A 23408-nucleotide genomic window follows, 5' to 3' on the forward strand; every position below is an offset into this window, starting at 1 on the left:
TACCCTAATTTGAGCATTGATTATATTTTTCTTCGCTAATTTATAAACTACTAGCTAATGTCTGACATGTCTGTATTATGTAAGGCTTCTCAATTTTTTTGCGATTTGTTTGAACGCCTTTCAAAAACTTCTTGAGCAAAGCGCACTGAACGACGCGGCGCGGCGCGGCAAATATCACACTAATGTTATAAAGGCGAAAGTTTGAATATGTATGTGTGTATGTGTTCACGCAAAAACTACTGGACCGATTTGGCTGGGAATGGAGATAGATTATGCCCTGGATTAAAACATATGCTACTTTTTATCCCGGAAAATAAATGAGTTCCCACGGTATTTTTAAAAATCTATATCCACGCGAACAAAGTCGCGGGCATCAGCTAGTTTATATGAGTTTCTATGGAGCAAGGTACTGCCGCGTCGCGTCGCATTGAGCAAGCGCAGCGTGAATGCGTTTGGACCTTTAGTATGAATACTACAAGTCATTTTGGATAACAGACTATCTTTCTTGATTCATATACAATTGAAGATCACAAGAGCACTTATTTAAGTATTTACCATCTACAGTTTAAATAAGTATATAATATATGTATCATATTTAATTGAACACACGCTAGTGATCCATACATATTATAATAGAATTAGTAAACTTAGATCTTTGTAAATATAAGTATGAAGACCACAAGTCATTTTGGATAGCAAACTATCTTTCCTGATTTAGATACAACTGAAGAGGACAAGAGCACTTATTTAAGTATGTACAATCTACAGTTTAAAATGAGTATAAAATATATTGAACTAAACACATTCAGGCTTGGTCACCTATACCTATATTATAATAGAATTAGTAAATTCAGATCTATGTGCAGTTGTGTACCTTTGTAAGTAACTATCCAGTATCCAAAAATACAATCAAAGATACTTATATAAATCAATATTAATAAAAATCCTACTAAACTGTTACTTATTCTGTCTATTAGATCACAATAATAGGATGGAAAAAAATTCATTAAAATTGATAGTAATAAACTTAACTAATTTACTAATAATAATAAGATACAGTAATATTAATGGACTGCAAATGATAAGCCTTAGATAAGATATAAAAAGTTATCACAAAATCATGTCATTAGAAAAAACCAGTATTTTAAATAATTTAATCTTTATATCAATTAAAATTAAATTATTATTATCAATCATAACAGTAATGTCTATGACTATTAAGATAATAATCTAAAAGAAATATCAAATGATTTTTCTTGATTTTTTCATGCACTATTTCGAGCACGTAAAAAACTTATATCATAGATTCATAGAACTAGATAGTAGAATTTAAATATGAAAGTGTTCAACCTAATATTCCAGCAAGACCAACAAAATTACATTTACACATATTTCCAAGACAAAGTGTCCCACCCAGAGCTTACACTATGCTTCATGACCAATCCATCACCGGCCCACTACTGAACACAGGTTTTCTCTCAGAATGAGAAGGGGTTCGGCTATTATCTTTGAGAACACTATGGCGAATTTTCAGGCATGCATGTTATCTTTGACTGTGACCGAAGCAAGTGATACTTAATTGCTTAAAACACACATAACTCCAAAAAGATAGAATGCAGGCCTAAAGTCAAACCCCCAACCTCCCGATTGGAGATGAACATCTTAACTGTTAACCACTAGGCTATCACAGCTATTGCTATGCTCAGGGCATGTTTTTTGTTCAGTTTAGTGATTGTAATTGCACCTCTCGTCTAAATGACGTCTAAGTTAGATTGAATTTGTTATTGTTCTATGTTACAGTACTGTCTGGGACTCATGGACGCTTTTTTTAACTGTCTTCAAAAACACGAAGTTATGTATTCGAACCGTGCATATGTATGTAAGTATGTATTGTCGCGATTATCTCAAAGACTAATGATGCAATTTCGAAAGTTTTTGTTGTGAACTTTTCTTAAGAATTTGTAGTCTTGCTCGTATATTAAGTCAATGGCCAAATATCACAATTTTGGAATGTTCAGATCATTTATCCATTTAATTCAAGTTACCTAAAAACATTCATAAACTAAATTGAAGATAATTATATACAACAACTAATATAGTAGCTAACATAATTGGAGGTGCAGAGTTCTTATAGGCAGAATTGCAAAGATCACCATTACAGAAGCACATGTAAACTTTTCTGTGATTCCACATTGTGTAGGCGCACCTCTCTTCATCATCACTCGGCGATCTCTGGAGACACATCCTTTGTGTTGCCGCACCATAATCTGCAAATTAAAAAATAGTTGTGCTGTAATAAATGAAAATGTGAATAAATTCAGTTATCTTAACTCATCGAATTTCTGGAATCTTCTTTGAAAAGAGTTTGGTTATAAAGAACTAGGTGATGTACCCAACTCCGTTCGCATAAATCTCTGTACTTAATTTTTTTTAGGCCCATAGGAATTCTATGGATTCGAGATAAGAAGTTGCCTATGTCACTCACCAAAAATCATGTTGATCTTTAGTGACATGATTGATTGACAAACCAACATACAAATTACAAACTAATGTCACTATTCACAACAGTTAGAAAACTTGTAGCTAGTAGTAGAATGCTTTACCCACACTGGCAGGCGTCAAGTATTATTTAAATTTGACTCAACTATGAAATGACAAGTATCTTTCACATCACCCCGAGAATAATATTTGACAAGATATTGATTCAGGATCAAAACAGAGTTTCCTCACTCTGGTAACATGCTCTCCAAACTAGTAAGTAACATTAAATCACACACAGTTTGGACATTATGTGTGTACATCACATAAAACTACTGGACCAATTCAAACAGCACTTCTGCAGTTTACAACGATAATAGCATAGCCAGATTTGCTTACTGCACTGAACTTGATCTAAATGATTTGAGTTTAACATGAGATACAGGCTGACCCTTAATTTCACACAAACAAGACCGCTGGAAAATTTATGAATTATTTACCATCAGTCCTAAAGGCACCAGTTGTTCCTTCAATAATCTTTCCACACCAACCGGATGGACATGCCACCACATGGATACCGGCTTCTGTATCAGCATCTGTTACATTGTAAGGAAAAGGATCTCCGCAGGAACCTAATTCACCTCTTGATCTACATTTCATGCAGCGCTTATGAAGGCCTAGAAATAAAATCACAGATATTAGTTCTACTTAATTTATAAATTCAAAATAATCTAGTGTAGAACATCTAATATTTAAAATATGCCCAGTGTTATTCAGAATTAAATAAATACTTAGTTATGGATTATCATTATCGTGGATTATTATATAATGCCTAATAATTTTATCCGTCATGTGTAAGTGTATATAACAAAACTTTAATAAAATAATAATAATGAGGCACAGTATTACAATTGGGTGTGAAAGTCATGTGCCTACGACAGCTAATTTATAATTATTAAACACTATGGCTACTAAAAGGTAAAGCGAGAGAAGTGCATGGGACGTTCCAGTAATAAAATAAACTAATTATTCGCGAAGTCGCCAACTCTCACTTTACCTTGAAAACATATCCGTGTCAAAGAACAGTGAAACTTACAGCTTGCTTCTTCAACCACGATCACCCCTACTAATAAACATAGAAAAATGGGTTGATAATTCATTGTGGAGCTTTAATATAATGTAAATAAAACAAGCTCTCAATGAACACTAAATTATTTTAAACTTTTCATTTTTGATTGCAAATCGCGGGTCAACAGCACGTCAACAATGACACCAATCACACAACAATGAATGATGAATGAATGACACACCACAAGTCACAACCAACACCAACTCACAAATGTCAAAAAGTCATGATAAAGTCAAAGTCATAGTGAATAACAGACTTCGTCTGTGGTGGCGTTTGCTGGCGCGCGTGCTCAAAGACCTTACACTTCTAACTAGACTGTGCACCATGGCGTAAAAGCCGGTCCGCATGAGAGGGCTCCCGTTGGTAGTGTGTCCCTTTCTAATTAGGTGACCGTGATAAAACAGAACACAGGACATATTGTTTTGTATACTCCGACTTTTAACTAGATTTCGTCTTTTACTAAACTCCAATAAATCTCCTATTTTACACCTAAATAACTGAAAATATTATATACGCATGTACTCGCTACACTGAGTCTATCTGTTTCTCACACAATATTAGGTTAGGTGAAATAGCAAGCAGGTTACACCGTTACCCACGTGCGCCGGCAACTTCGGTCGAGCTTACTGCGTACTCATAAGGGTCTGAAGTACTTTTTTCTTCTCTGTACAATATGCTTCATTTGACATACCGTTAATTTGACAACAACCTTACTAACTTTTCACTCCGTATCGAGTCAGTACAAAAAAGCTAGATAATATTATTATTAAATGATTGATATGTCAAATGAACGTCATGCATATTCTAGACGAAAAAAAAGACTAAAATTGCAATAATTATTTAATGAATTGTTTTTATACATTGCATTGTCCTAATATAACCAGGAATGAATTCGTCACATTTAAAAAGCGCACTGCAAACAACAGACGATTTTGAGATTTTTCCAGGCACTGCATTTCCCCTCTTCAATTTCTGATTTTCATTCTTCGGAAACCTACAATACAAGAAATATAATGACTAACATAGATTAAGTTTCTGTTACTAACAAAACTTCGAGTCAACTTAAGTTAACATAACATAGTGTAACCTTGTTAGGTACCTACCCAAGGTGTGTGCAGAGGTGAATATCACCCACATTACACCAGCTACCTATGTTTAGGACCCGTAAGTAATAGAGGGCAAGTCAAGAGCTTCGCCGTTCGCCGGAAAGTATTTCCAACTTCGAACTAAGATTTTTCTATATTAAAAACTAGCTGCCCGACCCAGCTTCGCCCGGGAATTTCGAATAATATTTTTTATAAAACCATCTCCTGATACTAACAAACACAATAAAAATGAAATATCCAATTTGGTGCCGTCGATCGGAAGCTATTATAATAGTAGATTATTAGTTTTTTTTTTTTTTTTATTTAGTTTATTATTGTTTATGCCTACTTCTACGAAACTAGAAAAATCTTTCATCCACATAACTCATGGTTAACCTAAAGAATATGATTGTTGTTTTTACTTACCTGTGGAAAGAAAAGCTGCTACCAGGATAAGACTCATTTTCGCACCTGTCACACAACTTGAATTCACCATTTTTCATGAAAAACAAACAGGTTTATTATGAAAATGTACACAATCGCAAATCGAAGTACGAAAATCAACCAAACAACCAAGTAAACAAACCACCATATTGCATTTAGTATTACCAGTCCCAAACATTTAAGTACTACTTTTACTCAATATTAATGGATTATTTTCTTAGTACAACGAGATAATTATTAGTCATATAAACTGTAGAAATATTAAAAATGTGTTTCAAAGTTTATGGATTGTTCGTTTTGGTAAATCATAAAAATGCTAATATAAAATTTTCTACCATTACTACCAAACCCAATAAATTAGTTGTGCTGGCAAGACGTCAGACAAGGACACACTACCCTCGGAAGCCTTCTCACCAGGACCGCTTTTAGATAGCTACCGATCATAATGGAAATAGCTACCCTAAGATTATGTGATAGATCTCATTTTAGCCTAACAAAAATTTTTGGTACACAGTCTAGTTAGTAAGTGTAAGGTCTTTGCGCGTGCTATGCCTTTTTGAAGTGTTTTTTTGTTAGAAGTGGCTGGTTTTTCTGTTCTGCTGGTGTTTATTGGTGGTAGAACCATAGAACTGATTGGGAAGCACTCTAAAGGGGCGCCGCGTGTATGTCAGCGGGCGCCGGCACAGACGAAGTCCATACTTAAACATATAGTTTCCTTAACTTGTAAATAACTACAAACTTGACATTAAAGCCAGACGAGAGAGAGAGAGAGAGAGAGAAATTGGATAACGTATATAGTGCGTTTCATCGACCTATGGCGTTATGTTGGCTCCCCTGTCTGTCCAAGTCATTGGCACCATATTTGCATAAGAAGACGCAGATTTTGTTTAAAATAAACAAAATCTGCATCTTATCATGCCAATATGGTGCCAATGACCACCCAACAGACAGGGGAGCCAACATAACGCCACAGGTACTATTAGATGATTACGCACTATAAGCCAAACTGTCCATAAAAAGTACCTACATAGGTAGTGTACTCTGTGGTGTTTGCCACAAAGTGTCTTCCGACTACTGCTTCCGACTTTATACAAAGTGATCAGGCATAACGCGAATGGACAGATTATATATCAACTTTGAGTGCTATAACCATAGTGTAAAAGAGTTATAGACTATCATTGTCATTTGGCAAACTTGGCGCTCTCAATCTTCAAATTGAATCAAATTTACAACATCAATATGGCGGATAAATGGGAAAGTAAGTTTGTTTAAATTTTTAATATTTCTAGTGGCTTGTATTTTGCCTAAAAGAGTCACAGAATTATTATTCTTTTTATAAAAAGTCTAACTAAACTCTTTTTTTAAGACGTCGTGTAACGTCCACTGTCGAACTCAAAATGTACATGAATGTTCAAAATTAGAAAAAATTCAAATTTGTAGCCGATTCGACACCTATTTTCCAATAATTTATTTATGTTTGTAAGAAACCACTTGCTAAATGTCTAACTTTTTGCGAATTACAATCAAATCATTGAATTTTGTCACTTCAAATTGTAACTCGTTTTTAAAGATTATTTCTAATGCAGGTTCTCAAAGTGATGAACGAGGCGCAACTACATTTCAGTATAAAATCAAAGATGAACCCATGGACACTGATTTACCTGAAGAGGATGAAGGTCCGCCAGCATTCGGTCTTGCTGCAGCATTGGGACTCCATAGAGTCGGCACCAAATTACCGCCAAAACCTACGCCAAGTGAACCTGTACAAAAACTTAATGCAAGAGGGATGCCCGCTCGTATCAGAAAGAAAAACAGATTTATATTTGTTGACGATTTTATTAATACCTCTCCACCAAGACAATCACCTAAGCGAACACCAAAAATATCGGCCATGAAGACTCCTAGTAAACACTCTAGTGGCAAAAAACAAAAGTCCCCAACTAAAACTCCTAGAATTCTTAGGACTGAAGATAAAAATGAAAACCAATCACCAGATCGTAAGAGTGGTCAGCGCATTGGAATGAGGTTGAGGAATCTTTTGAAGTTGCCTAAAGCGCATAAGTGGGTCTGCTTTGAATATTTCTACAGCAATATTGACAAAACATTATTTGATGGTGAAAATGATTTCATGATTTGCCTCAAAGAAACATTCCCTCGGTTGAATACTAAAAAGTTAACACAAGTTCAATGGGCTAAAATCCGGAGAATGATGGGTAAACCTCGACGATGTTCTCAAGCATTTTTTGCTGAAGAGCGCAAAGAATTGGATAGAAAAAGAAAATTAATTAGATATATCCAACAAAGAAAATCAGCAGACGTGTCTGTTAAAGATTTGCCGAATGAAATTCCAATGCAGTTAGTTGTAGGAAGTAAGGTAACTGCAAGAGTGCGCAAGCCACAAGATGGTTTGTTTACAGGCTGCATTGATGCTGTCGACACTTCTAACAACACATACAGGATAACATTTGAAAGGCCAAAATTGGGAACCCATTCTGTTCCAGATTATGAAGTTTTGTCTAATGAGCCACCGGACACAATTTGTCTGTCTAGTATGGAACAAAAATTTAGGCCACGCTATATAATGCGGGAAATTTATAATCTGCAACAGCCATGTAATATATCAAATATGAATAGCCAAGGAGACCCTATGATAGGATGCAGTGATTTATCAAAACACCTTGATTCAAATGTAGGTACTTACCCATTCCCTTTGTTGGAGTTAATAGTTAAGTTTACAAAAATATTACAAGCAAAGAGAATCAAAATTAACAGATTAAAAGAATACAATTGCGAAGCTGAGAAAAGAAAATCATTTGGTCAGAAAATGCCTGAAGATTTTAAAAGGAACTATGCTGCGGTTGTTATAGATCTTGAAAGAATGAATACGGATTTGAAGGTATACATCAAAGACATACAAACACATTGCCAACAAATAGCCCCAGGTCCAAGTTTAGCAGCTATGTTGGCACCTTCACATCTCAGAGAGAAATGTCATGAAGAAGCAGCTTTACTTGTAGAAAAAAATAATAATGGAACAATTTCAGATGTAAACACTGTAGATCTTATAACAGATCTTACGGCTTTAATGTTACAAGTCAGGAATCTTTCAGACTCTAACCAGAATGCCTACGAGTTGAGTGTTTTGAAAGGAACTATGGATGAAATCAAAATGAAATTAGAACCTTCACATCAAAAACTGTTTCAAAATCATGTGGAGCTTCATATGCAAAGAATTCAGATGGGCCTAGGTCAATTTACATGTAATAGTTATGCGACTGGTACAATTCTACAAGGCGGACTACATTAAGCAAGCAATATTATGTACTTCATTTTTGTTATTGCTTTGAAATAAAATAATTTTACTATTGATAGAATACCCAATTAAATATAAATTGAAATTAAAATATATTAGAGATACATTTATGTTAGAGTATTTATTTTGGTTTAATTTTCTGCATTTTATATTCTTCCTAAAAAAAGAAAAATTTACCAACTATATAAGTAGGTATCTACTATACAATATTGTATTCTGTGTGAAACTGAAAATATTAATACAATGCAATACTTTATTCAACAGTAGATAGGCATATGTATAATAATTATATGTAATAGTTTTAGTGGAGTAAATATGTAGTTGGATGAAACAATAAAATATAATTATAATTTATTAAGGTGTTTTTTTTTCCTTTACAAAATAACTCTACATAATTTCTAAATGCTAAAATAGAATTCATAAATTCTTATATTTGAGTTTATTGTAAGTAGGCCTGTCAAATGAGAACCAGTGGATGTTACACCTGATCCTAACCACAGAGGAAATTGATTGAGGATGAAATAAAACAATAATGAATGAGTGAGCGGACACCATGGTATATCTGTTGTATATAACAATCATATACATTATACAGGAATGTCATTATTTTGTAACATTAAGCAACACTAGTTGTTAAAAACATTCAGTTTCGCTTTGTGATTGTACAAAATTGTTCTTAATAGGCATTAATCATTATAATAATCATAAATTGATTAATTGGAATGAATTTGCAAAATCTCAAATTGATGATTTATACTCAAAACAATTTTGTACATCTAGGACCTAAAAGCATCCCAACACTGAAGGTAGTCTAAAATTTCTTCCACTTACAAATCAACTTATCGTCAAGTAGAATATTGTGTCAATAAATTATGCCTTGTATTTATTTAGAGTATCAAGTAGCTGATCAGCATCTTCTGAAGTTTTCACTCTTAGAAGAATAGATGTTGGTGGGGGCTTTGAGTCTGGAGTAGGCATGCAGACCATCATAACATTATTTTTACCCATACGCTGAATAGGTAATGATGAACTCAATATCATATTGATTAAAACATTGCCCAAAGATGTGTTCGCTCTAACTAACAGTTGATATTTGCCAGTCTCTTCTATTTTCTTAATGTAAAGTGTGCCAACACCCTTATCAATGAAGTTGCCATCTTTCTTCACAAACACCTTGCACTTTTTGTCATATACACTATTATCTTCTGCAATTGGTGTGTATTCCACTTTTGGGGGTTCATCTTCATTATCTTCACCTTCATTGGAAGCTTCATCACTTTTCTTTATGTTTGAATTAAAAGCAAATGGTTTTCCAATACCAAATGAGAATGGAGTACTACTGTTGTTAGCACTTGTTGTGTTGGCAGTAAACGGCGAAGTGCTGGGCGCGCCATTATTAGCACTTGTGGTTGTGCTGGTAGCAAATGGAGAAGTATTAGCATTTGATGGTTTTATCCCAAACGAAAAACCTGTGCTCGGTGTTGCAGTATTAGCAGATGTAGCACTACCATTATTAGCACTTGTGGTTGTGTTATTAACAAATGAGGAAGTATTAGTACTTGATGGTTTTATCCCAAAAGAAAAACCTGTGCTTGGTGTTGCAACAGTTGCTAAATTATTAGCAGATGTAGTAGTAGGAGTATTAATTCCAAAGGTAAAGTTGGATGTTTTCTCTAATGTTGAGCTTTTAGAGCTTGGACTTGAGAATACAGAATTAGTGGATGCAGAGTTATTAGAAAATAGCGTGGAGCCTAAGGTGTTTCCAGATGTAGCTGGACTTTTAGCTACTTTGTTATCCTCTTTTGTATCTGATATATTTTTAGATAAAGGTTCTTTACTTTTTTCATATTCATCCTGGATATTTTTTAGGTGTTTTTCATAATCTCTAAATATTGGAGTCAAAATACACAAAGGTGTCTCTTCAACATGTTTTTTAATCCACGCTGATACAGACTCGTTTAAACCCTTCAGATTATTGTAATAAACTAACTCTTTTTCATCTTTAACAGCTGAGTTTTTCACTGGTTCATTAACTTCAGTAGACTGTGGAGAACTAGTAACAGTTGTTTTAAATCCAGTTAGATTATTAGTTTTGGTTGAAAATGGGGAGTTGTTATTATTAACATTTGCAGAGGGCACTCCAAACAAGGTAGAAGAGACTTGAGAGATTGGTTTTTCTGAGGTTGCATTTGATTTCATGGCAAAGTTCGTAAAGGGTGTGGAACTTTGAACTGAAGACTGTCCTTTAAATGGACTATCATTTACTGTTGAATCTGGCTTTGAAGAGCTAAATACAGATTGTGTAAAAGCAGTGGTGGATCCAGTTTCACCAAATATTGTAGATTCTGATGTTGGCTGGCCGAAAGCTGATTTTGTAATAGGTGTTGTTGTTCCTGACAAACTGAAGATTCCACTGCTAGGACTACTTGCTGGCTTAGTGATCATAGAACTAGATGAAACTGATGCTGTGTCACTTTTGAGTGTTGATGATTCATTATTAGATTTGCTTCCATTTGTTAAATTAGCTAGGAAATCAAAAGATGGCTTTTGTGTTTTGTTGAATCCACTAAATCCACTGAAGATGGGTTTTGGTGCCTGTAACACAAGAAAGAAACAAAATGTACTTAATCTGATTTTATTGTGATTTTAATAAATATGGACCTACTACCAACATAACATCCATACTTAATATTATAAATATGAAAAGTGTGTCAGTCAGTCTGTCAGCATTTCACTGTTCATCCATGATTTGTACAGGAGTTTTAAAACCTTAATCAACATAATAAAGTCGCAGGCATTATAATTTTTTAACTAAGTATAAATTAATAAAGGCACTTAATATAAATTAACTCTTTAAGTCTGTTTGCTTTTGATGCAGACGTGTAATCGAAAATATACCTACTTGTCTCATCATCATCAACCCATTGCAGTCCCACTACTTTTAAAAAAATAAAAATAGTGACCAATGAGCAGGTGGGTCACCTACTTATCTACACTACATTACTTAGCACGGTTCTCTTCTCTTAAGGGGCATGAGACGGGCCTGCCCGCGAAATTCAAATTTAATTTGGTTTTTCACAATTTGTACACTAATACGACAACGTTGGCTTATGGCATTTTAATTGTGACAATGGCAGTATCATCCTCACAGGTTTATATAAAAATCTTTACTTGAAAAGGTCCAGTTTAAGAAATTAGCTCTAGTATTGATTAATTTGTGAAAATAGTCGATACTAGAATTAATTTCTTAAACTGGATTCTTTCAAGTAAAGAGATTTATATAAACCTGTGGAGATAATACTGCCACTTTCGCAATTAAAATGCCATAAGCCTATGTTGTTGTATTAGTTTACAAATTGCGAAAAACCAAATTAAATTTGAATTTCGCGGGCAGGCTAGTCGCTTCCACCTTAATCTCTTATAAAGGCTTAGGACATAGTCTGCCACATTGTCCCTATACGGATTGGCAGACTTTACACACCTTTGAGAACATTAGGAACTTGCAGATTTTCAGTTTCCTCGGGATGTTTTCCTTAACCTAAGCTTTAGAGCAAGAGATACTTAGATGCACCTAGCATTCAATTTGTAAAACGTGCCGGGATCGAACCCCGACTTCGACGCCCTAGGCCATCACTGTCTAAATACAACGTAGTCGTCTATTATATGCTGGGTAAAATATCGTACTTATTTGGATCTTATAAGTTATGTAAATTATATTTACTTAATAAGTTCGGTACATACCACATCACCCGTAGCTAGTGACCGCCGTTTTGCGGTTCGTATTACACGTTTCTCAAGAACTTCTTTTGGAGCCATTTTAAAACCACCATCTTCCTCCGGTTCTGCTGCCTCTTCTTGGTCCCAATTGTCAGGCCCCAGGTGATTCTCTGCCTGTCTTTTTGCGGACATCGTTAGCAAAAAAAAGCCTGTTCCGTAGTCTCAGTACATCATTTTTTAGCACCTGACAATAGATACCTATAATACGCCACTAAAATGCGATTACGATAAGAACTTATGGAAATGTAATTTACTCAATGAGGGTTCTATTTCTACATTAAATTTTACGAAATAACTAATAAGTATTAAGTTTTATTGCATTGCAATAGATAGGTATCTGTCAAATCAACAACCCTCGCAAAGTGATTCCAATACTCTTTGCTGATTGCTCGCAAGTATAGCCACAGATCACTATATACAGTCTAGAGTATAGCGAACTTGTTACAAATAACCAAAGAGTATGCGGGTGCCTGCAAATAACTACAAACTTGACATTGGCTAATCTTTGTAAAGTAAAGCCAGACGAGAGAGAAAAAAAAACCATATAGCCACAGTATAATGTATATGGGGCATTTCACGTCAAGCGGACAACCAAAAAAAAGTGAGGTCGTGAATTTTGTTTATACTCTGGTCAGTTATACTTCTAGTAGACGTGGATATATACACACAATGTTTTTTTCGTATGATGCTTTATTGCTGAGTTATGAGCTTTTAAAAATTTACTACGAATGAAGTCCGTTATTTTTGGATGCTTATTATTTGTAACAATTCATTTGTAAATAAAACTAAAAAGCATTGTTTGTTATAGTTAAAAAGTTGAAATTTTTATTTTTTTTATCGAATTCTAAATTTAAATTTTTTAACGTATAGTAAACCGGAAGTGAACATTTCAAATCGATATTTGAGTAACTTGGCCAAAATAAAAATAATTTTTTTTACCGTGAATTAAAGCTTACATGTACTTATTCTTCACCAAAAAAAATTGTAACGTGATGTCTAATAGTTTAGGACTTAGTAGCCCAGTAATTTGGTCGTCAAAAAGGGGCTTATCTGGAAAGTTTTCAGAAAGTTATGCAAATTGGTGGTTTTATAGATTTCGATGTGCTCTTTCCGAATTTTTATTTTGCCACCTCGTACCTTTGCCGCTCGCGCCGCCATCTTGGAAAAATGGCGCACAAAAACAGTTTTTTCACGATAACTTCTTTCCCACTCATTTTACGATAAAAATGGCTATGTAACAATTAAACTAGAGACAATTTCCTATAATTTGTGTAGTCACCTTTTTTTGTAGACTCAATAGTTTCAGCGTACGAGCGCCACAAAGCCCACTCCAACACTCGTTTTGGCTAAATAACTCATTTCCACACCACCATGTGGTAGAGTGAGTGACGTGATTTTTTTTTATGGTATCTCCAGGAGCCGGTAGTCACCTTCAATTTAAGCTATCAGTTCGACCAGAGAATACTAACATTCTTCAGAATTCTGCTCGAGATAAGAGTAAATATACTGCATCGCAGTTTCGATCTCACGTGCATATGAGCCTTTATTTTGGGTTTTAAACCCAAAAGATGCCCATGGGACCTTATTACTAAGCCTCCGCTGTCATCCGTTTGCCTATCCGTCTGTCCGTCTGTCTGTCAGCGTGCTGTATCTCATGAACCGTAATAGGTAGAAAGTTGAAATTTTCACAGAATGTGTATTTTTATTGCCGTTATAATAACAAATAAAAATTTCAAAATGGCCGTCATGAAAAAAAAATAAAAAAGAGCATTATTTCTTGTATTATGGTACGGAACCCTTCCTATGTGAGTTGGACTCGCACTTGACCGATTTTTCGGCATCTCGAGCATGTTTATAATGTGGTCGCAGTCAATACACAATATCGCAATTCGTGCATTAAAAATTTTACCTCGCACTACAAACTAAAAAAATAAAAAAATGGGTCAAGTGCAAGCCCAACTCGCACACGAAGAGTTCCGTACCATCAAACAAGAAATAACATTACTTTTTGTTTTTTTTCATGTCAGCCATTTTGAAATTTTTATTATTTGTTGTTATAACGACAATAGAAATACACATTTTGTGAAAATTTCAACTCTCTATCTATTACGGTTCACGAGATACAGCCCGCTGACAGACAAACGGACGGATAACAGCGGAGACTTAGTAATAAGGTCCCGTTGGCATCCTTTGGGTTCGAAACCCAAAAAAAGGTCCATATTCACATGAGATCGAAACTGCGATGCAGTATATTTACTCTTATCTCGAGCGGAATTCTGAAGAATGTTAGTATTCTCTGAACGAAGTGATGTCTTAAATTGAAGGTGACTACCGTCTCCTGGAGATACCGTAAAAAAAAATCACGCCACTCACTCTACCACATGGTGGTGTGGAAATGAGTTATTTAGCCAAAACGAGTGTTGGAGTGGGCTTTGTGGCGCTCGTACACTGAAATTATTGAGTCTACAAAAAAAGGTGACTACTCAAATTGTAGGAAATTGTCTCTAGTTTAATTGTTACATAGCAATTTTTGTCGTAAAATGAATGGGAAAGAAGTTATCGTGAAAAAACTGTTTTTGGGCGCCATTTTTCCAAGATGGCGGCGCGAGCGGCAAAGGTACGAGGTGGCAAAATAAAAATTCGGAAAGAGCAGATCGAAATCTATAAAACCACCAATTTGCATAACTTTCTGAAAACTTTCCAGATAAGCCCCTTTTTGACGACCAAATTACTGGGCTACTAAGTCCTAAACTATTAGACATCACGTTACAATTTTTTTTGGTGAAGAATAAGTACATGTAAGCTTTAATTCACGGTAAAAAAAAATTATTTTTATTTTGGCCAAGTTACTCAAATATCGATTTGAAATGTTCACTTCCGGTTTACTATACGTTAAAAAATTTAAATTTAGAATTCGATAAAAAAAATAAAAATTTCAACTTTTTAACTATAATAAACAATGCTTTTTAGTTTTATTTACAAATGAATTGTTACAAATAATAAGCATCCAAAAATAACGGACTTCATTCGTAGTAAATTTTTAAAAGCTCATAACTCAGCAATAAAGCATCATACGAAAAAAACATTGTGTGTATATATCCACGTCTACTAGAAGTATAACTGACCAGAGTATAAACAAAATTCACGACCTCACTTTTTTTTGGTTGTCCGCTTGACGTGAAATGCCCCATATAGAGCATAGTACCTATTATCTTCTATAAACTTGTTTGTAAATATTTTTATGATTTTTACAATAAATTGTGGACTTTTGCTGTGTAAAAATGGAAGTATCTAATGAAATAAAAGAAGATATTCGGAAGACACAATCGGACTTGAAAAATGCGATACGAATTCATCAGGTAAGTTGAAAGTTTCGTATAAGTAGGAAGCGTACCTACCTAATAATATTTTAGTTTGCAAACAAATGATTTTTTTTGTGTTAAAGTACAACCCATAGTACTTAATTAATACGGACTACTTAGTCAGTTTTTTTATTATGAATAAATTCGGAATTTATTTATTTATTTACTTGCCTACATGAAAAATATCGAATAAAACAAAGATTAAAATAAACTCATTTTCAGATATGGGTAGCGCGTTTACAAGAAGATGAAAATGTAAGCATAATTTGTTAGTGTTTATTTTTGTAAGTTCCTGTGTGAAAATGCAGAGTTGTCCTAACAATGTACCTATTTTTATTTTTCAGAATATACATGTTAAAAATAAAGTTAGTGAAGCAGAAAAAGATATAATTTCTATAAGTCAAGCGCAGGTAATTGTATGATTATACTTAACATTCACATAATCTCTAGAAAATAGAAATTCTTTATTAATAAAACTCTGTAGGCGCAGTACATTATATTGGAATCCTGACCCCCAAAATAAGAAGGCCTGTATTCCTCCTTTTATCCTTAGAAAACTTTTTTGGGTGCTATTATTAATTCAATATCAAAATAGGATTTGTAAGTGTGTATTATTTTTTCTTGTAGAAATTGGTGGTTGACAGACTCCGCAGAGAATTAGAACTATACCAACAGCGCCTGAGGGCTAGAAACAGGCAAATTAATATAGAAAATGATAATAGATATGTTGCCCAACAATTAAGAGACCATCAACTACAGTATCGCAACAGATGCCGTACAACTTCACTTTTGAAGCCTTCCGTTCTTAATGAGATACAGATTAAATCTGAAAATATTAACAATGAAACAAATAACGTTTCGGATTCCGATAATGAAAACAAATACAATGAAAAGGAGAATTCACGTAGCAGTGAGAGAGATGATAGAGATAAATATCAGAGGAATTTTGCACAGCTGCCAAATATTGTGCACGATAGCAGAAGCAACTTTACTAATGCACTAAATAAAGTGAAAGAATCTTTTATGTGAGTAGCACCTACATTAGTTTGAAGAAATACATATATTTTCAATGTTTATGTCATAAATCAAACTTTACAGCTATATTATGTAACTAAGAAGGAGTACCTGTTTCATTGCAAATGTATGTAGCAATCAACTTGTTATAATTCGGTTGTAAAAAATTATTGATAACTTTTGAAATCGTCATTTATTAATATACTTAGCTATGTAATATTTTTAACAATGCAAAACATAAAAAAAAATCATACCTTTATTAACACAAAAAAAAAACATTAAACTAAATAACACTAGAGATTAGAGTGTAAAGGCGGCCTTTTTACTTGGTGATTGGTATAACCAGGTGAAGTAAAATGATAAGGGTAGATTTTAAGGATACACAGTTTTTTTATCTTTAAAATGCTATAATTTGATGTTTGATTTTGTGGTGGCTAACATTGGTTTATTGCCATCTCCTTCTCAAGCTTTTGGCTTGGTTCTGGCCGCTTAATCAAATGAGACTATTATATTTTAGTGGTAGCAAGATTCAAGACCAGGAGTGGCAGGAGCAGGGATCAGACTCTGACTCATCACGCGATGTATCGCTGACGCCTTCGCCGCCCCCTTTGCCTGAACCTGGTGAACCCATTTCTAAGGAGATTTTTCTGAGGTACACAATTAGTATAGGGCGAATAAACATTTCGCCTCAAAAGAATATAGTCTTTTTGGCACAAGTGTCCCTAGCTCGGATATTAGCAACCGCCGAGTTTCTTGCTGGTTCTTCTCGGTAGGAACGGCATTCCGAACCAGTGGTAAATTATTTACGATTCAAAAGCACTTGTAAAAGTTTATTTGAATAAAAATCTATTCTATTCTATTATGTCTACGCAGTGTATGAATTTTTTTTTAGTGAAACCAGCTTTTTGTAATTTTGTTCTTGTGATCCCCATTTAGAGAGAGCCTTAGAGATTAAAATCCCTCAGGAACAAAAATTATAAAACTATGGAACAAATGGTTTATAGTTCATTTTGTTAGGTCTTAAAGTTTCCGATATATGCCAGTATTATTTACTTACGCAATTTTTTTAGGCTTCTTGGTTTGATTATGCCCGCACAGAAAGAAATACTTGAAAGGAAAATAAATGAACGACGGAAAAGATCTACAACAAGTACAAATAAGAATGATTTCCTTTATGGCAACTATGAGATGCTGCCGGTAAGTTGTGACAAATTACTAATATTTAATTTAATTTACACTAATTATTTTATTACTTAAATGTTTGTTTTACTAAAGCTTTGATTTTTTTATTCCAATATAAGTTATCTCTTAACTGTGATTTCACCTGGTGATAAGTGATGATACAGTCTAGGATGGAAGCGGGCTAACTTGGAATGGCAGTTTTATTTAACCCAATACTCCTTATCGGTTTTTACATGACATCGCGTAGTACCGGAACGCTTAATTGCTTGGCGGCACGGCTTTGCCGTAGGATGACCGAGGCCTCCAACCTGACAAATTATTATGATTTATGAGATTCTTACCAATCGTCGCTGTTATCTAAGTATAGATTTATATATAAGATAAGATTACTCTTACATTTCTACCTAATTAAGCTTTTGCTTCGATTACTGTTAATGAAAACAAAGACTTTAGTGAAAATAAATGTTTTTTAGTCCCTTGCGTTATGTGATTACCGCCGCCCATAAACCCCTGTCACCACCAAAACAAGTAAGCTGAATCCTAGTTTCATGCTTGTAACCATGCACAGTAGCCTTAGTACAAGTTTACACAATCTAAATAATGTTAATAGATTCAAAGTTCAAACACTATAATTTAAAATTTTCAAGTTCATTCATTTAGTTAAGTTTTCGACTTCCAAAGCCACTACAAAGTAAAAAAATATTTTTATATGTGTAGATCATAATATGTATGTTACTGAAGAAAAGCCAATATGTTGCAAGATATGCTCCAAAAGAGAGAGAAGGATAGCAGCCTAATGTGTACTTAAATTATTATGTTTCAGAAACGCAAAAAGTACAATCAATTTCCATATTTGCAAAGCCACAGCGACCCACCCCAAACACGCTCGGCAAAGTTACGGAAACAGCAGGTATTTATGACATTGTAACAAGTTTTTAATATTTATTCGTAAACAAACATACGCACACGCACGCACACACACACGCACATACACACATACACACATACGCACACTCACATATACAAACTTTCGCCTTTATAGCATTAGTGTAAGTGTGATTTGTAATGTCACATCGCATTGCTAGATCAATATTGTTTCAACTCAAAAATCTTGCCTTTTGATACATAATCTCAGTTTCTGATCTCTGACTCAATTATCTATTCGGGAAAACTTTAGTATCTATGCTTTATGTAAAATTCAAAGCACAATAATTCTACCTAAATCTTTTTTTATAATTTGAATATTTTCTATAATTTTAACAAAAGTTTTTCTTAGTTACTGAAAAAAAGTGTTTTTGAGTTGAAATAGTTTTGATTTTGAAGTGTGGCAATCTATAGTATAAAAATTCGTAATCAATAAGTGGAAATGTTAATGTTCTATTTAATTTTCAGAATCAGAACAAATCATCTCGGGAAGGTTCGCCCTCTGGTTCATCATCTGAAAACAAAGCAGGTATTAATCAACATAACAATAAATTAAATTCACTTGTATGAATGAATGAATGAATGAACAAAACACGACACAAAATTATTATAGGAAAACACACACAAAGTAAAACAAAAATATAGGTAGGTACAATTTCTTGTATCTACTTACACAAATATTAAAGTGCAAATCTCAGTCCCCCGATTGTGTGAGAAAAACGTATCGTTATCGTAAATTCTGCTTTTTGATTGGTTGATTCGCTGTTTACGTTTTTACACAGCCAATCAAGGGGCAGAATTTGCTACCGATTACGTACATAACTAATAATAATTAATAATGTACCTAATTGATAACGTTGAATACGTTTTTCTTACATAATTGGGAGGCAGATCGCAAATTTTTAATAGCCATGTTAAAACATCACCCTTAGCGGGTGATACATGCCGGCATGTTCGATAATGGTGTTAATTCTATTGTACACAATCTCTAAAACAGGTTTAACTTTAATGCTTTCCTTTTTCACAGGGAGCGTTGTGAAAGGGATAGCAATTCATTTAGAATTTTAAGTCTAGTAGGTACAACAGAATTAGTAACCGTGTATATCTTTAATATGTCCTAGGTTGGAGTAGTAGTAAGCCGGCCTGGGTGGCGGCTTTGCCAGCCGGTCTGTCGGTAGAACCTGTATATACTCCTACTAAAAAAGTTTGCCATGGTTGCGGCAGAAATGGTAACTAAATTTTGAATTATTATTTTGTGCAAATTTTGTGATTAAGTATATTTCTTTAACTCAAGTTCCAACTTAGCTTTAAAGTGGGAGCCGTGAAGCTAGTTACGAAGAATGCCTTATAAATAAATAAAGTCCTCACAGGTCACAATGTGATCACTTCACTCACTATATTCTGCATGCATAGAACTTCGCAATCGGGGTGATTCGCTAACTCAGTGTCTAACTCTGAATGATAGCCATTTGACAGGTTGGTCCTACATTACTGTTTCACTGAGTAATAATAAAAAAATTGTACAAAATCTTCAATGGATTAAAAATAAATATCAAATCACCTCGGTGGCTATCATTCAGTGTCAGACACTGAGTTAGCGAAGTTAATCTTCCCCCGCGCTCGACCACGGGAGTCATTACCTGGTTTTAGTCCACTGATAGCGGCCTGGTCGTACAAATACCATAATCCGGTTCGAAGGACCAATGTGTAACCAGCAGCTCGTATTTTGCAAACTGGGCAGGCACTTTGAATATCACTAGTTGTCTAGTCTTGCTGATGTACTGATTTCTAGTTTTCAGAGTATCATTTCGTTTTCGTATACAGACGGTTTCCAGCGCGATAGAAAACCTTACAAAGCTAATCTATACACTGTGTTTGTATACTAATTTGGTAGTGCCGATTACACACTTAATGAAACTGGTTTTTTTAGATGTTCCGTCGCTGCTGGTGTGGTGCGTGTCGTGCGCCGTGTGGCAGCACACGGGGTGCGGCGCGGAGGGCTGCTGTGCTGGTTGTAGCGCGCCGCTGCCGGACCCCACCGCCTGCGCCAGCACGCCCACACAGAACCTTGACTTGTATAGAGGTGAGTGACGTTCCGTCGCTGCTGGTGTGGTGGGTGTCGTGCGCCGTGTGGCAGCACACGGGGTGCGGCGTGGAGGGTTGTGCTGGTTGTAGTATAATAAAAGACGACCCTCCTTGATGAATCCATCAACGATAGGCTTGACTGATACCGGTTAGTAAGTGGATGTAACAGGCGGTCTCAACATGAGACGTGTAAGTCAGGAACTCAGTATCTTACTGAACAGTGTAAGAGAGCATTAATGATATTTTTTTTCTCTCTCGTCTGGCTTTACACAGATTAGCCAATGTCAAGTTTGGGAAACTATATAAGTATGGACTTCGTCTGTGCCGGCGCTCGCCGACACACGTGCGGTGCCCCTCTAGAGCGCTTCCCAGTCAATTCCACCACAAAAAAACACCAGTAAAACACAAAAACCGGCCACTTAACAAAACAACACTCCAAAAAGGCAATGCACGCGCACGTGCGCCAGCAAACGCCAACACAGACGAAGTCCATGATATTTAACATAGGCCTTATAAGATTACGCCTTTAGCACACCGCTGCACGCCTTTATGCCATTTATATAAAAAGGCGTTGGCGTTGAGCACGAAATCCGTTGATGTGCTAATAGCGTTAAAGCTGTCTGTGCGTCTCACCATTTTGTCAAAAATTTATGATATTATTTTCGAGCGATATTTGACATGTCTTGTTATCTATTTAGATAAGCTCGCGGAACGGAAACGCTTGCAAGAAAAAAACATCGAATTGTGCGTAGAATTGCGTAAATTGGAAGCGCGAGCGGCTACACTAAAGGAGAATTTAGACGAGCACAATGCAGAAAAGCGGCAATTGTTAGCGGACCAAATCAAAACGCAAAGGAACCTCCAGAAACTGTTAGACTTCATAAGCCAATTCAAAGAAACGTCCATAAGTGTGAGATCTACCTCTGCGAGCGAGTCTGGCAGTGAAGTTAGCAAAAGCAACGAAGAATGAGATAGTAAGTTTTTTTTATTCAAAGTTTTTTTAATTTTTTTACATGAAATTGTCGACTCCAGCTGAAACCGCATACGGTTTATTTGCTGGAAGTCGTCATACATTTTTGTGAGAGCGTGCATAATACTGTCTTTCGAGATGCGCTTCGATAGACCCATTGTCAGTCGTCACGCTATGTGTATATAGTGTGTTAAAAAAAAGATTCCGATGAATTGAGAACCTCCTCCTTTTTTGGAAGTCGGTTAACAAAGCACCAAAACACGAAAAAATATCTGCGCCTAAATTAATTTTAATGACATTGTGACACCAATCCAAGAAACCAACCTATCTAACCAATTCTATCCTTCTCCGCGGGGAGTATTTATGAAAGGGACAGCTGTATATTTAGAGCTGCCATTTGGTATAATCCATTTGAAAAATTTATACTTAGTTTGTGAGCTTGATAGATGCGATCTTTGAATATTTTTGAACCGTCTCGGTTTGATAAGCCTTTCTAAGGTACCTATATCCTAGTTGTTAAAATTTAAAAAAATGATAAAATCTATACTAATAAATAAAATTGGAGTGTCTGTCTGTAATTTCGAAATAACTATTACATATTAAGGTCATATGGTTATTTGAACGATACCATAACTGAATCACACGTTTTTAAAATTTTTGTCTGTCTGTCTGTCTGTCTGTCTGTCTGTCTGTCTGTCTGTCTGTCTGTCTGTCTGTCTGTTTGAAAAGGCTAATCTTCGGAACGGCTGAACCGATTTAAACGGGATTTTCACATACAAGTAGAGGATTGACCAGGGTGTAACATAGGCTACTTTTTTAACCGACTTTCAAGAATGGAGTTGTGTTTTTCTACCTATGTACACCGAAATCTCAGAGATTTCTGAACCGATTTGCGTCATTTCTTTTTTAATCGATAGAGGAACTTTGCGACATTGTTTCATAAAAAATTTGGATTCCAACTCCTCAATCCTGATGCTGCAGGGGATCTGACCAATCCACGCGGGCGAAGCTGCGGGCATCAGCTAGTATTAAAATAAAATTAAATGTTTCTTTTTTATTTGTTTCAGATACGCGTAGTGGTTAATATTGTGTGATTATATCAATTATATTGTTACGTTGTTTTGTGGTAGAATAATATTCTTATTTCAAATTGAGATATGTACTTAGTAGAATTTTTTATACGTAATCGGATGGATATGTTGGTAGTTTATTTTATCAAGAAAAATAAAATAAATAAAAAACATATCAATTGTTGCCATAAAAAGTAATTGATTTGTCATAAGTAATAAATTAATTGGTTAACACAGCTTGATGGCGATGTGTCGATATTATACTTGTATGTACAATTATTATTGATTTTATATTTTTTGTTGTAATGTTGTTTTTCATTGTAATAATTTTAAATATTAAAAATGAATTTATTGTTTTGATGATGATAACATGATTAAGTATTTCATAATATGCTTATACTATTAATTATACTGTATATAAATAGTATACATACGAAAGTGTGTCTGTCCATCTGACTGTTTGCTAGCTTTTCATGCCCATTTTGACGAAAATTGGTAAAGAAATAGCTTGCATCCAAGTAAGGATATAAGCTACTTTTGGTCTCGGAAAATCAAATAGTTCAAAAAACCTGAAT

General features: G+C 34.8%; 4 protein-coding genes across 5 annotated transcripts; 2 read left to right on the forward strand and 2 right to left on the reverse strand.

Moving 5' to 3' along the window:
- Nucleotides 1-360: 360 nt before the first annotated feature.
- Nucleotides 361-3795, reverse strand: LOC123866373. The gene is made up of 3 exons (XM_045907900.1): nt 3575-3795; nt 2979-3155; nt 361-2267 (listed from the first exon to the last, which is right to left on the reverse strand). Exons 1-3 carry the CDS (start codon nt 3636-3638, stop codon nt 2056-2058), a joined length of 453 nt encoding a protein of 150 aa, XP_045763856.1. The 5' UTR covers nt 3639-3795; the 3' UTR covers nt 361-2055.
- Nucleotides 3796-6242: 2447 nt separating this feature from the next.
- Nucleotides 6243-8803, forward strand: LOC123866363 (protein lin-9 homolog). Its single transcript, XM_045907884.1, has 2 exons — nt 6243-6394; nt 6723-8803. The coding sequence occupies exons 1-2, from the start codon at nt 6376-6378 to the stop codon at nt 8441-8443; spliced, it is 1740 nt and encodes a 579-aa protein (XP_045763840.1). The 5' UTR covers nt 6243-6375; the 3' UTR covers nt 8444-8803.
- A 179-nt stretch (nt 8804-8982) lies between these two features.
- On the reverse strand, nt 8983-12601 carry LOC123866362 (nuclear pore complex protein Nup50). 2 transcript variants are annotated; one of them, XM_045907883.1, is made up of 3 exons: nt 12191-12601; nt 10054-11044; nt 8983-9936 (listed from the first exon to the last, which is right to left on the reverse strand). In XM_045907883.1, exons 1-3 carry the CDS (start codon nt 12356-12358, stop codon nt 9320-9322), a joined length of 1776 nt encoding a protein of 591 aa, XP_045763839.1. In that variant the 5' UTR covers nt 12359-12601; the 3' UTR covers nt 8983-9319. The 2 variants fall into 2 exon arrangements, with proteins under 2 accessions (XP_045763839.1, XP_045763837.1); XM_045907881.1 differs by having other exon boundaries at nt 8983-11044.
- A 2820-nt stretch (nt 12602-15421) lies between these two features.
- Nucleotides 15422-23358, forward strand: LOC123866364. Its single transcript, XM_045907885.1, has 12 exons — nt 15422-15585; nt 15811-15843; nt 15933-15998; nt 16216-16613; nt 17120-17254; nt 17673-17799; nt 18608-18694; nt 19177-19237; nt 19830-19937; nt 20639-20791; nt 21492-21767; nt 22831-23358. The coding sequence occupies exons 1-11, from the start codon at nt 15508-15510 to the stop codon at nt 21761-21763; spliced, it is 1518 nt and encodes a 505-aa protein (XP_045763841.1). The 5' UTR covers nt 15422-15507; the 3' UTR covers nt 21764-21767; nt 22831-23358.
- Nucleotides 23359-23408: the final 50 nt, after the last annotated feature.

The sequence above is a fragment of the Maniola jurtina genome, chromosome 6 (genome assembly GCF_905333055.1).
Source record: "Maniola jurtina chromosome 6, ilManJurt1.1, whole genome shotgun sequence".
Lineage (NCBI taxonomy): Eukaryota > Metazoa > Arthropoda > Insecta > Lepidoptera > Nymphalidae > Maniola > Maniola jurtina.

What these genes read in the sequence shown, in the direction of transcription:
- LOC123866373 (XM_045907900.1), bottom strand. Translation starts at nt 3,638, where the DNA reads ATGAATTATCAACCCATTTTTCTATGTTTATTAGTAGGGGTGATCGTG. An exon ending in CGTGGTTGAAGAAGCAAGCT is followed by an intron (nt 3,156 to 3,574) that starts GTAAGTTTCACT and finishes TTTTATTTCTAG; the next exon opens with GCCTTCATAAGCGCTGCATG. An exon ending in TGGTGCCTTTAGGACTGATG is followed by an intron (nt 2,268 to 2,978) that starts GTAAATAATTCA and finishes TTTAATTTGCAG; the next exon opens with ATTATGGTGCGGCAACACAA.
- LOC123866362 (XM_045907881.1), bottom strand. Translation starts at nt 12,358, where the DNA reads ATGTCCGCAAAAAGACAGGCAGAGAATCACCTGGGGCCTGACAATTGG. An exon ending in CACTAGCTACGGGTGATGTG is followed by an intron (nt 11,045 to 12,190) that starts GTATGTACCGAA and finishes CTTGTGTTACAG; the next exon opens with GCACCAAAACCCATCTTCAG.
- LOC123866364 (XM_045907885.1), top strand. Translation starts at nt 15,508, where the DNA reads ATGGAAGTATCTAATGAAATAAAAGAAGATATTCGGAAGACACAATCG. An exon ending in TTTCTATAAGTCAAGCGCAG is followed by an intron (nt 15,999 to 16,215) that starts GTAATTGTATGA and finishes TTTTTCTTGTAG; the next exon opens with AAATTGGTGGTTGACAGACT. An exon ending in CAAAGTTACGGAAACAGCAG is followed by an intron (nt 18,695 to 19,176) that starts GTATTTATGACA and finishes TTTAATTTTCAG; the next exon opens with AATCAGAACAAATCATCTCG.